The sequence below is a fragment of the Apodemus sylvaticus genome, chromosome 15, assembly GCF_947179515.1.
Source record: "Apodemus sylvaticus chromosome 15, mApoSyl1.1, whole genome shotgun sequence".
NCBI classification, from domain to species: domain Eukaryota; kingdom Metazoa; phylum Chordata; class Mammalia; order Rodentia; family Muridae; genus Apodemus; species Apodemus sylvaticus.
The window spans coordinates 66,808,159-66,820,533 of NC_067486.1; the positions used below are offsets into that span (position 1 = coordinate 66,808,159).

Genomic DNA, 12,375 nt, shown 5'->3' on the forward strand with positions numbered 1-12,375 from the left:
CTTTTCTTTTTCTTTTTTTCACGTAGTGCAAGCCTTTTGAGACTCAACCTTGTGGTTGCATCTCTCCCTATTATAGTAGTCTGTTCCCTTTAATTTTTTTGGTGATACTCAGTTGCATAATTATTCCATACTCCACACATTATTCCACACTGGAATACAATGCTTCATCTACAAATGTGCTGGGCTGCATTCATAGCTCCATGGACCACAGGTTAGACATGCATGTGAGGTTTTTCTCTCTCTTTCTCGGAGACAAAGCCTTGCTGACACCGGTTTGTCCTGGCTAGCCACTTCAGAACCTTGCTGTCCTCCCGCTGCTGCTTCAACCCCTAGGATTATAGGCACAAGTGACCATGCCCAGAGCTTTTGATTGTAATGTATGTTTTATGATTTGTGTCCCCACTAATCCATATTTGCTTTAATAATTGCTTCCTAGCTGTGGGGCAAGCCCTTAGCATAGAATATCTGACAAGACTGTTCTGCTGTCTGTTCCCAGTTATAGAAGTCTGAGCTAACTGGTCCCTTATGTTGAAGGAAGCAGGTTCAGACAGTGGGTTAGACTCGGGCCTATCATGGTAATTTGGGAAGAAACAGCAGCGAAGTATAGAAGAGCCTTATACCAAATGTCAGCGTGGGATCGTTATATAAATTCTACAAGTCATCCCAGACACTCACAATTGCTCCATCTTCCTAATCTGAAGTTTCTGTTTACTATGCCAAGAGCTGCATGATGTCACAATGCCATTATCAGAGCCACAGGTGCCACAGCCATTAATTACAAACACAGGAGGACTCTGCCCAAGGATAATCAATATGCTACGCAATCTGACCTTTGCTCCCCAAGAGACTGCAAAATGGGTGACTGCAAGTACAGAAGTCTTCAGGCTGAGTCTTAGGATGCTTGAAGAACCTTCTTTCCCAGCAAACCAGACCCTGGGGCAGAGGCTCAGCCAGGGTGGAGGCCCAAGCGGGATGAACATGTACGCCTGCCTGATGAAACATAAGGCTTCTACCTTGGCTTTGAAACAGTTATCACAATGTAGCACTAGTCTCAGACAAGATGTAGAAATAACCTAAGTGTCCACTGACCAATGGCTAGACAAAGTGGTATTGAGGTATATAATGAATATCATTTAGCGTTGAAAAAGGGGAGAAGGGTTGGGCAGTGGTGGTACATGCCTTTAATCCCAGCATTCAGGAGGCAGAGGGAGGCAGATCTTTGAGTTCAAGACCAAACTGGTCTACAGAGTGAGTTCCAGGACAGCCAGGGCTACACAGCAAAACCCTGTCAAAAACCAGAGAGAGGGGGGGGGGGGAGGGAGGGGAGATGCAAGGGAGAGGGAGGGGGAGGGAGGGAGAAGGAGAGAAGGAGAGGGAAGGGGAGGGAGGAAGAGAGAGAGGGAAGGGGAGGGAGGGAGATTTAAGTTGGTTCAGCTGGGGACTGTTAGTGGAGGGAGGGTAAGAGGGAGAGAAGGCATGGGCCATCCAGAACTGTTTGATGAGCTATAGCCTGACTGAGTCTGTTGACAAGATGCTCTCATGCCTTAAGCTGTGGTTATTGGCTTCCACTAATACGAAGGCTTTTCCCCCATAAAGTATATGAGAGGCAGGCTGGAGAGATGGCTCAGAGATTAAGAGCATCGTCTGCTCTTCCGGAGGTCCTGAGTTCAATTCCCAGCAACCACATGGTGGCTCACAACCATCTGTAATGAGATCTGGAGCCCCCTTCTGGTGTGCAGGTGTACATGCAGGCAGAACATTGTATACATAATAAATAAATCTTTAAAAAAAAAGTACATGAGAGGCTTCTAAGGAAGCAATTAAGGAATAAATTGATGAACATTTATCTAGCTATACAGCCACATCCTTTGCCACCATATGTGAAAGGTTCCTGGACTGGTTTTAAAGTTCCATAGACTTTCAGACATGCTTATTTACTATCCCATCTCCAAGACAAGAGGAGTTGGCAAGGAGTGGGCATAGGCAGCAGTCAGTACCTGACCTAACTCTCCAATCTAGAGAGAGGATGGGTTATAGCTGAGCTAGGTCTTTATCACTTAGGTAGGTCCATCCTACCCGCCCACCCATCCATCCACCCACCCATCCATCCATCCATCCACCCACCCATCCATCCACCCATCCACCCACCCACCCACCCATCCACCTGCCCACCCAGCCACCCACCCACCCATCTACCTGTCCATCCACCCATCCATCCATCAATCCACCCACCCATCCATCCATCCATCCATCCATCCATCCATCCATCCAACCATCCAACCAACCATCCATCTACCCACTCAAACAAAGAAACAGTATGTTTCTTTGCTTTGGGACACTGAGGACAGAGAGGTGACTCATTGCCTCCATTTGTCATTCAGAGTCCACTATTCAAGTTATCTATTTAAATGGTATGCTGGTAAAACAAACAAACAAAAAACCACATACACACTCATCTGCTTGTTTTAAGAGAAAACCAATGGGAATCTTACTAATTTTATTGCATCATTGTTTGCTGACTAGAACGCCAGACTCAGAGTGGATATAAGTATAAAAATAACCACATTCTTACAAATAATACATTGCTACTACAGTACTGAATAATTAGTGGAGGTGACATTATAATACAACTTTAAATAACATTCTCATTGATGGGTCTCACACAGTCAACCCGGCTGTCCGCATTAAAGGTGTACAGAACAAAATCCAGGACAAACGGAATGGAGTTTGTACTGCAGCCTCATCTCCATTTAACTGTAACACCAGCAACACGCATACATCACCAAAACTCACAGCAATTCAAGGCGAACCATCCTTTTCTCTGTAGAGCAGGCCTAGGTAATGCCCAAAGTTAAGGAAATTGGTTCAGTTCCCCTAACAAACTTGCTCCATCCCACCACTATTTTTACCCTGTCCTCAACAATTCAGGACAAGAACATTGAGCCCATCATTTAAAATTATAGCAGAATCTACCAGGCAGCCCCACTGGAAGTGTTCTCTTTGAAGATGCCCATGTGACAAGAGGCAGGCCAGGACTTGCCTCCTGGGACCTAAACGGCTCCCCTTTGGTTTCACAGGCTATTGTGCAGGCTAAAGTTTGCATCAGACATAAAGAAGTGTGACCTCATGGAGACACTGAACTGCAGTCGGAATTGAGTGGCATTTAATACTTTAATGTTCCTATTATTTTAACAGGTTATTTTAAAAATGTTTAAAGTTATTATTTTAACTTCAGTGTTCCTATTGTGTTTTCCCCTTTGGGGATTTGAGAAAAGAAAATAAAGAACACACATTCCCCAAAGCAAACTACAGAACCATTTCTGTAACCAAACATGTTGAGAACCTTGTTGGACTGATACTGTGAAGAAGAAATGAGGGGCTGGGCTGGGCAGCTCCACAGGACGGCACTTGGCTGGTGTGTGCAAGGCCCTGGGGTCCCTTCCTGACTCTACCCTCCCAAAGAAGCAGCAGAAGAAAAACAGGCTTTCAGGTAGATAAACATATCTATCTGCTGTTATGAGCTGTTTTAAATAAAATACCAGAATACTAAACTTTGTATTGGCCTTCTTCCCAAAGAAGTGCTTTGGTCTCAAAAGAAAAATCGATATAAATTTAGAAATATTGGTCAAGCCCCTCTAGTTTTGAGTGTGTTATAAAACACTAAGGCAAGGGCAATGTGGCTCTACAGCTTTCCTGCTTCAGGCAAAGCCCCTTAGTTATAGTAGTACATGTCACTGCTGGGCAAAGGGGCTTAAGGAGGCATCCAAAAGTCACGCGCCAGGGGTGATGCTACCCTGCCCGCTCCGGAACTTCACACTTGAACAGACAGCATCTCGGAAGACTTTACTCCAGTCTCTTTCCAACATCACTGCACACTCCTATTGGCCAACTTGTACGACTTCCTCTTTTAGACCATGATAGTCTAATAGTCAGCTCTTAATCTTTGACCTCAAATACCACCAGGCAGCTTGACCGCTCCAATCAAACAGTAGTTCTGGTTCAACATGACTTAGATGCTTCTAGAAGTAACCTCTCCAATTAGGACGATCATGTGACACCTCAGACACTCACCTCTGTCCCCAGTCCACGCAGGTTCACACTTCTACTACATGGGAGTCATGACCTCACTCTGAGAATAAGGCAGGCAGCTCTCATATGGGGCCTCAGCCTGGTTGTGCTTGTCAAAAACCCACCTAGACCACCCCCTTTCACTTCTGAGCGCCCAAGCCACGTACCAATACGCCTCTTGCCAACCACAAACCAGCCAATATTTTCCTTTTTTAAGACAAGAGTGTACCACTATGCCCTGTGTGTGTGGTCCAGAGCCCAGGACTTTGTACATGCTAAGCAAGCACTTGGCCATCGAAGCTACATCTCCACGCCACGCCTCTTCTCTGAATGCTCATCATTGGCTAACACACGTGATGGAAGGCCAGAGACCTTGCATAGAGCCTGGCCATGGTGGGCACATTTATCCTCCTAAGAAATAGGCCCCAGTGTCATGAGCTGGCTCATGAAACTAAAAAAAGGAAAACAGACAACAAACAAACAACAAACAATAACAAAACCAAAAAACCTTGGCTTTATACAGAGCTCAGGCTGGATTCAGGAAGAGCCCCTTTCTTAGCCCTGATTCTGAATGCCCCAGAATTCTACCTGGCCTGGATCGCACCCCATACAAGCATCTCCTAGGCAGTGTGGCTTTTCCTTTCTGCCCACTTTCCTTGTCATGGGACCCCAATTGAGGACTGTGACACAAATTCTAGGTGTAGGGACCGACTCTGAGCACTTCTGTCCAACAAAGATTCTGCATGTCCAGCCATGTGCTCATCCTGTCTGTCCTGCTCATGGGATACTGGTGTCGTCTCTGGGCTCCTTCTGGATGTAACCCCTGAGTAGGAGAGCACCCATACCCCATTCTTCCCAATGACAGAGAGAGACCTTTCTACTGCAAGCTCCTCCCCTACTCGCAAACCCAGTGTGAATGCACCCTTGTTTGGGGCTCTCCTCATGTTTTTCACAGTAAAAAAGGAACAAAACGAAAACACTTTCACTCTACTCTATTTGGGCCCAACTCATGAATTAGCAAGCATTTTTGGAACTCACAGGACACTTTCCTGGATGTTGGAATTCCTCCTAGGAACAGAGTACTTCATTCTGTGGGGCTTGAGGTGCTCACCAGCTGGGAGTCTGCCCCATACACAGGTGCTCACCAGCTGGGAGTCTGCCCCCTACACAGGTGCTCACCAGCTGGGAGTCTGCCCTACACAGGTGCTCACCAGTTGAGAGTCTGCCCCCTACATAGGTGCTCACCAGCTGGGAGTCTGCCCCCTACACAGGTGCTCACCAGCTGGGAGTCTGCCCCTTACACAGGTGCTCACCAGCTGGGAGTCTGCCCTACACAGGTGCTCACCAGCTGGGAGTCTGCCCCCCTACACAGGTGCTCACCAGCTGGGAGTTTGCCCCCTACACAGGTGCTCACCAGCTGGGAGTCTGCCCCCTACACAGGTGCTTACCAGCTGAAGGCATTAGAAGGTTTCTTCCCACAGCAATGAGTCCTGGGACAAGCAGGAATACTGGCAGAAGGGCTAGAACCTGGCTACCTTGGAAGAGATCTGGGCTCAGGCAAGCAGAGCACAGGGGCTCACAAAGACACAAGGACTCATTGGTTCCATACAGACACACATACAAGACTCACGGCTTCTAGATGGCGATGCTTTGCAACGTTAAGCTAGCATCAACCAAGAGTAGCTGAATCCTCTCTGTACTAAATGCAACATGGCTAAAATCCTCTGCACCTGACTAATGGTTCTGCTGTAGGGCATGAGAGTGAATGGTGACACAGTTCAGTTGTGACATGTGTCACCAGACCATGGGACACAGTGCACACTTAAAAGAGGATGGGGACCTTCATAAATTTTGGAGGAACCAGAGAACGCCAAAGAAACACATACAGAACCATTTCCAATAGCTGTCCTATTTCCAGGACATGCCACAAGCTGATAGTTCCACAAGGGACTGAATACCACACATCCCTCCAACCCCCCAGGATACCACAATACAATAAACAAAATATAGAACTTCCTACCCCCAAAGCAAACTCTCAGACCCTTAGCTGGCCAGCCTTTAGTTCTCCAAAGCTGACGGGCCATAGCGGAGTCTTGAGGGGACACTGCACAAGAACACAGATGCACCAATGACTGGGTGACAGTAAATAAGTTCTCTCTTCAGTGAATAAATAGCTTTAAGTGGTTAAAAGTTTCCATTGAGTTTGCAGACATTATGGGGTTCGAAGATTGGCAGGTTGCACCCTTACTGGTGGCTTCTTCCTAGCTCTCCATTCTTCTTGGGGGATGCCCCAGCTTCTGCACTGGGGTCCGGGGAATGTGTCAGGTTATTGGGTTCATTCCTCTGCCACATTTTGCTGTGAGGCCTGTAGCAGACTGCTTTCCCTCCGGAGGTGAGACATTAGCTCAGACACACCTGCAACTGCCTCTCCTTCTACTACACCCTGCAGACTCTGACTCTACGTTGGTGTTGGTGGTTGGAGCCCCAAGGCCCCATGCAATTCCTCCATGTGATGGGGGAAAAACACCCCACCACTCATCGGACCTGCCTGATACTGCCTGCTGAGACACACAGTGCTGAGACACACTAAGGGGCGCATGGATGCTTCTAGTGAAATTCAAAGGAATGTTGTTTTGCCCTGATTCACACTTGCCCGGGAAAGTAAAACTAATACATTGTAAGCAAATGTGTCACCTTGACGTAAAAAAGTTTTGTGCTGAGCCTTGCAAATGTCAAGGTCTCATTTATGGCATTGACTTGGACATGAACACAGACAGCCTAGAAACCTTAAAATACCATGAGCCTGACTGCAGTGCCAATGGCCGCTACATCACAGTGGTATGTTTACCTCCACCTGTTGTTTAGCACAAGGCACCGGGCAAGAAAACAAAAGTGCCAGCACCTGGCTGCCAATCAATCACCAAACTGAGGCCTGTGGAAGTGTCCTAGGAACGAAAGGCTTTCTGGAATAGTCTAGAAATGGGTCCAAAAACAAAAAACACGAAGTGTCCCTGCCCAATCTATTAAAGTGCAAATTAAGGGAACTGCATCCTGGAAATGAAGTCTCAGGGTCTGCTGTGGAAGAAGTCCAGTTCTACCTGCCAGGCATTCAGGGACTCGGTACTGGCCCACGGCCATGTTCACAGTAGCAACAGTGCTGAATGAGTGGCCTGCAGTTCCGCATCCATCTGTCCCTTCCACTGTGGTCACGCCCTTCAAGCATGGCTCTGAAGAGTCCCAGGAGCAGCTAGTGCCTGGTGCTCCCTTGGGCTGTAATCCTCTGAGCCAGACATCCCGGCCCCTCCGTCTCCTGGACTCAGAAGTAGTCTCTCCTCCTGCTCTCATCGCTGATGAAAGATGGGTTATACTGTCCTGGGAAAATGCAAGAGTGCCTCGATCCTGGCAGTCCAGTGTAGGCTGGGTACAGTCCGTTGCGTTCAAGTTCAGGGTTCCTTACGTTTGTGGGCTGGATGCCAATGGGAAAAGGAGAGAAGTCGATTATTCTTGGACTTAAATAAGCGTCAAACGTTTTACATTTTAATTAATGTAAATGGGGCGATCCACAAATAGCAAAGCACTGTCCCACCCAGAAGCACAGCTCACACTGGCCAATTTAGGTAGTCAGATAAGGTAGGGTGAGAGAGGAGGGAGGGTGGGTGGTCACGCTATCTGTTCCTGGTGACCTAGAAAGCAAAGTCCTGTTGTTCTTTTTTTCTTTGTATACGGGAGTTTTGCCTGCGTGTATGTGTGTGTAACACATGGATTCAATGTCTGGGAAGCTGGAGGAGGATGTTAGATCCTCTAGAACTGGAACGAGCTGCCATGAGGGTGCTGAGAATTGAACCTGGGTCCTCAAGATGAGCAGCCAGTGCTCTTTAACTGCCAAGCCATCTCTCCAGCCCCACCATCTCCTTTAAAAAAAAAAATCACCTTATTTATTTTTTCTGAATTTTATTTTATATATATGAGTGTTTTGCCTGCATGTCTGTCTGTACACCATTTGTTTGCCTGGTTCTCACAGAGGCCTGAGGAAGGCATCAGATCCCCTGAAGTAGAGTTAGACAGTTGTGAGCTCCTGCCCAGGTCCTCTGGAAGAGCAGCCAGTGCTCTTAACTGCTGAGCCATCTCTCCAGCTGCTCCCACAATCTTACCTCTTCCTACCACCTGCTGGGATTATAGGCATGTACCACTACGCCTGGCAGGGATTTTAACTTTATTTTAAAAGGGAGTTTAAAAAAAAAATTAGTCAGGCCAGGTATCTAAAGCACTGGAACGTCCTCACGCAACATCAGAGATAGATACTTTTTTGTTTTTTTGGTAGAGGTAAAATATCAGAGTGTGCACTATAAACACGATACCTATGAAGGCCAGTGTGGCACCGCCTGGACCACTTTGTGCCCACTGTGAGGGACAGTGCTACTCAGGTGGCAGCATCACTAAACTCAGGTTCTGTTTCTATAAAGGGAAGGTGGAACTTGTGCTGGCTAGATTTAGGTCAACTTGACCCAAGCTACAGTCATCTGAAAAGAGGGACCCTCAAGTGAGGAAATGCCTCCATGAGATCCAACTGCAAGGAATTTTCTTAATTAGTGACTGATGGGGGAGGGCTCAGCCCACTGTGGGTGGTTCTATCCCCTAAACTGGTGGTCCTGGATTCCGTAAGAAAGCAGGCTGAGCGAGCCGCAAGCCAGTAAGCAACACCCCTCTACAACTTCTGCATCGGCTCCTGCCTCCAAGTTCCTGCCTTGTTTGAGTTCCTGTCCTGACTTCCTTTGGTAATGAACAGTGATGTAGAAGTGTAAATCAAATAAACCCTTTTCTCCCCAATTTCTTTTTGGTCGTGGGAGATGGCCTGCTAGTTTGCTGTAATTATCACACCACGTCAGGGCTGAGGAGTCCCTATCAAGGCACGTGGGGCTCAGACACACGTAGGACAGTTTTGGTTAGGGAAGGGAAAATGTGTCCCAGACAGAAACGGAAAGCCAATGCCTGTTCAGAAACTGGACGTTTAACTAGAGTTTAAATAGAGAGGTATGTTTTATCTTTATTTTTCTCCCCCTTTCTTGTTCTTCCTCTTGACTGAAAAATTTCAAAGAGCACACAGGAACAAACCCGCCCCTCCCATCCAAAGTCTGATCCTCCTGGTTAATCTCCATGGCAACCAGAGGGATCGTAGTTTCTATAGAGAAATGTCTAGTGCAATTAAAAAGTCTCTGTGGCGCAAGGTCTCATGTTTATTGCCATACAGCAAACTGATTAGCGGTCACCTGACGTCTGTTTATTTTTCAGTTCAGATAGCGCCATTTGCGGCTCCTTTATGGCTGACAGGTGTCATTAAAGCTGAATCTAATGGAATAGAAATAAGAGCTGTGTTGTCTTCAGCGTGAGGCAGGAGAAGCCTAAAACAGCGGGTCTCAACCTGTGGGTCTCTTTGGGGGTCAAATGACCCTTTCAGAGGGGTCACCTCAGACCATCAGAAAGCACATACTTAAATTACAATTCATAACAGTAGAAAAACTGCAGTCATGAAGTAGCAACAGAAATAATTTTATGGTTGGAGGGATCCCACAGCATGAGGTCTTAAAGGGTCTCACAGCATTAGGAAGGCTGAGAACTGCTGGCTTCAGGTAAGCTTTCAACAGTGATGAAGCCCGTTAGTTATTAAAACTACTGAGTTTTTAAAACCTCCCCGCGAAGATGACCTTGAGTCACTCTAGCTACGCCTTCCCTAGCCCTCAGTTTTGACTGACAAAGCACAGGAGGAGAGATACACAAGATAGCAAAGGAGATAACAGGGAGAGGGCAAAGGGCTGAAACTACATTCTCGCTTTGAAGTTTCTGTTCCTATTCCTAAAGGCCAGTTTGGGAATTAAGACTCCCACTCCCCAAAAGGAACTTAGTCTGTGGAAGTGTCCCTCATACTCACGCTGAAAAACTCCACCACGCAACTAGGCCGCCGCTAAAGCGAACAGTAAGTACGCTGTGTGGCTAGAGGTTTAAGCCACTATTCCCTAGGAGAAGCTGCGATCCCTGAGCTGGGGGCCCGGAGACCCGCTGCCACAGACACCTACCGAGTAGTACACGTCTGTCATCTGCAGGAGGTTTTTGGTGCTTCCGTTCTCGTGCATTTCAATGGCTTCTCTGCCCCACTCCTGTGAGCGAGGATTCTTGGGGTACTCGGCGTATGGGGACATTTGGAAGTCCCCACTTTTGAAGATGAGTTTACTTATGTCATTTTTACTCTTTCTGTGAGAATTTAGAAAAAAAGTGCAACAAATTCTATCAATGTGTTGTGTCAGGATAGGACATCTTTGACAAGACAAGTGTTTTGCAATGTAAATGAGACTGGGAACCGAGTATAATTTAGTATTTGACTAAAAAACTGAAACTGCCCTTAGGAGTCCCCTCTGAAATTCAAAAAAAGATGCAAAAAAGATTTCCCAACATAAAGAGCCTCAAAGGGGCAGGAGGATGACCCTGGAGGAGCTGTTAGTGTCCTGTCCCCTGGGAGAAGTGGGCGCTGTGCCCTTGGGGAAGCCTCGGAAACAGGAATCAGCATTCACGAGACTATGGAGGGAAAGGAACTATGGTGGTTAAGTATCAGAAGCCACAGGCAAAGTGTCAGCGCTGTTCTTGAGTTTCCAGAATGGGGAGCCAGGCTACTGGGGTGGCGGTGGCTCTAGCTTAGGAAGACTTAGCCCCTGCCTCACCTGAGGCTACTAGTGAATTGGGAAGGAGCTGGCCTTTCCTCTCCACAGCCAATGTTTTGTTTACAACTTTACAAACCAGGGAAACCTGCTTACAGACTCTCCACTGAATTGTCATTTCAGAAGCTCAGAAACTGTAAGGTTTTACGGCCTAGATGTGGTTAAGACGACTGTCTTAAACCCGTCTGTCTTGTGGGTTAATAGTATTTGCTCTGAGTAAGAGACTGAGGCCTGTTGTTCCTTTATGTTCTGGGTCCTCCAGGCTGAGCCGGCTGCCACCGCTTCCTGTTCAGAAACCAAGAGTCCAGGTTCCCTCATAAAATGACTACAACGCTGTGGTAGAAAATGTTGCCCATACAAGGCCCATGTGACCCTAGCTGCCAGGCTCTGTTTCTCTGGGGAACTGCCCTCAACCGGTTCATGCTTATCTTTAACGGTAATCTGAGAAGGGATACTTAAAGGCTGTACTCTTGAGTGGGTGCTTACAGTAGATTATTCCTGGAGGTCTTCCGGGAGGCAGAGGATGCCTTAAAATGTCCCTTTAACACTGGCACAAAAAGATAACTAGGGACAAATAATTCTTTCCCTTTGATATCATCTAAATCAATGATTGTAATTTCCCTTTACTTGAACAGGCAATTGTAGACAAGGGGGATTCACTCTCTCTTTCTCTTCCTTCCTTATGGAAACTCCATTGCAGGAAGCCTGGAGCCAAGGTTCATCCAAACCTCGGCTCCTGCTTCTTTACTGCTAGAATAGTTCAGGCAGCTCCTTCCCTTCCGCTGACTTTGTTTCTCTCTCTATGCACAGCTCTGAGAGACCTGACAAAACCATACAATTTACTCATATAATGGTTCTTAACACATTCACAGTGCTGTGACCATCATCTCAATTTTAAGACGACCTCGTCACCCCCAGAAGTCTCGGACCCCTTAGCGATTATCCCTGGCTGCCCGACTTCTCCACCCTGACCTCGGCTCTAGACTCCGACTGGTCTACTTTCTGTCTCTATTAGACTCAGAAACTCTAATAACTCATATTCCTATCACACCTCAGATGATCATTGAGATGCCTCATTTCACTGAGAACATGAAGGTTTTGAGGGTTCGCCTGTGTGTCAGTCAGTGGCTGACAGAATGTGGCTGTCACATCTGGGTGTGGTGCCCATAGGCACTTGGACTGCTCTCTCCTTTGACTCTAGGGAGTAGGACTTCTGTGAATACCCGGTCCAAGCTCCTGTGCAGATGTGCTGCAGATGTGCTGTATCGCCCCCTAGGCATCCCCTGGGACTGGGAGTCCTGGGCTTACCAGACATTCAAAGCCACTTTGCTTTCTTCTGTCCCCACCAGCCATGCATGCATGCATAAGGACTCCAATTCTGCCACATTCTCATCAACATTTCTTATTTTCTGTTATTTATTTATTTTAAGACACTCTTGCTGCGTAGCCCTCGCTGTCCCGGAACCTGGAACCCACTATGTAGACTACAGTTGGCCTGGGAGATCCAAGTATCTCTGCCTCCTGAGTGCTGGGATTAAAGACGTGTGTGAACAAGTTTGGCTGTATTTTTAAAAAACGGCTGCCTGTATTCCTGGCTGAC

At 47.1% G+C, this 12,375-nt stretch overlaps 1 protein-coding gene across 3 annotated transcripts in view; it reads right to left on the reverse strand.

Annotated features, from left to right (window-relative positions):
- Window positions 1-2,460: 2,460 nt before the first annotated feature.
- Heg1 (heart development protein with EGF like domains 1) overlaps window positions 2,461-12,375 on the reverse strand; it is an 83,022-nt gene continuing 73,107 nt past the window's right edge. For all 3 annotated transcript variants that reach the window (XM_052157997.1, XM_052157996.1, XM_052157995.1), the window contains 2 exons: window positions 10,140-10,314; window positions 2,461-7,534 (listed from right to left, as the gene is read on the reverse strand). In XM_052157997.1, coding sequence (XP_052013957.1) covers window positions 7,385-7,534; window positions 10,140-10,314 — 325 coding nt within the window. In that variant the 3' untranslated portion in view covers window positions 2,461-7,384. The remainder of the gene's footprint in view (window positions 7,535-10,139; window positions 10,315-12,375) is intronic.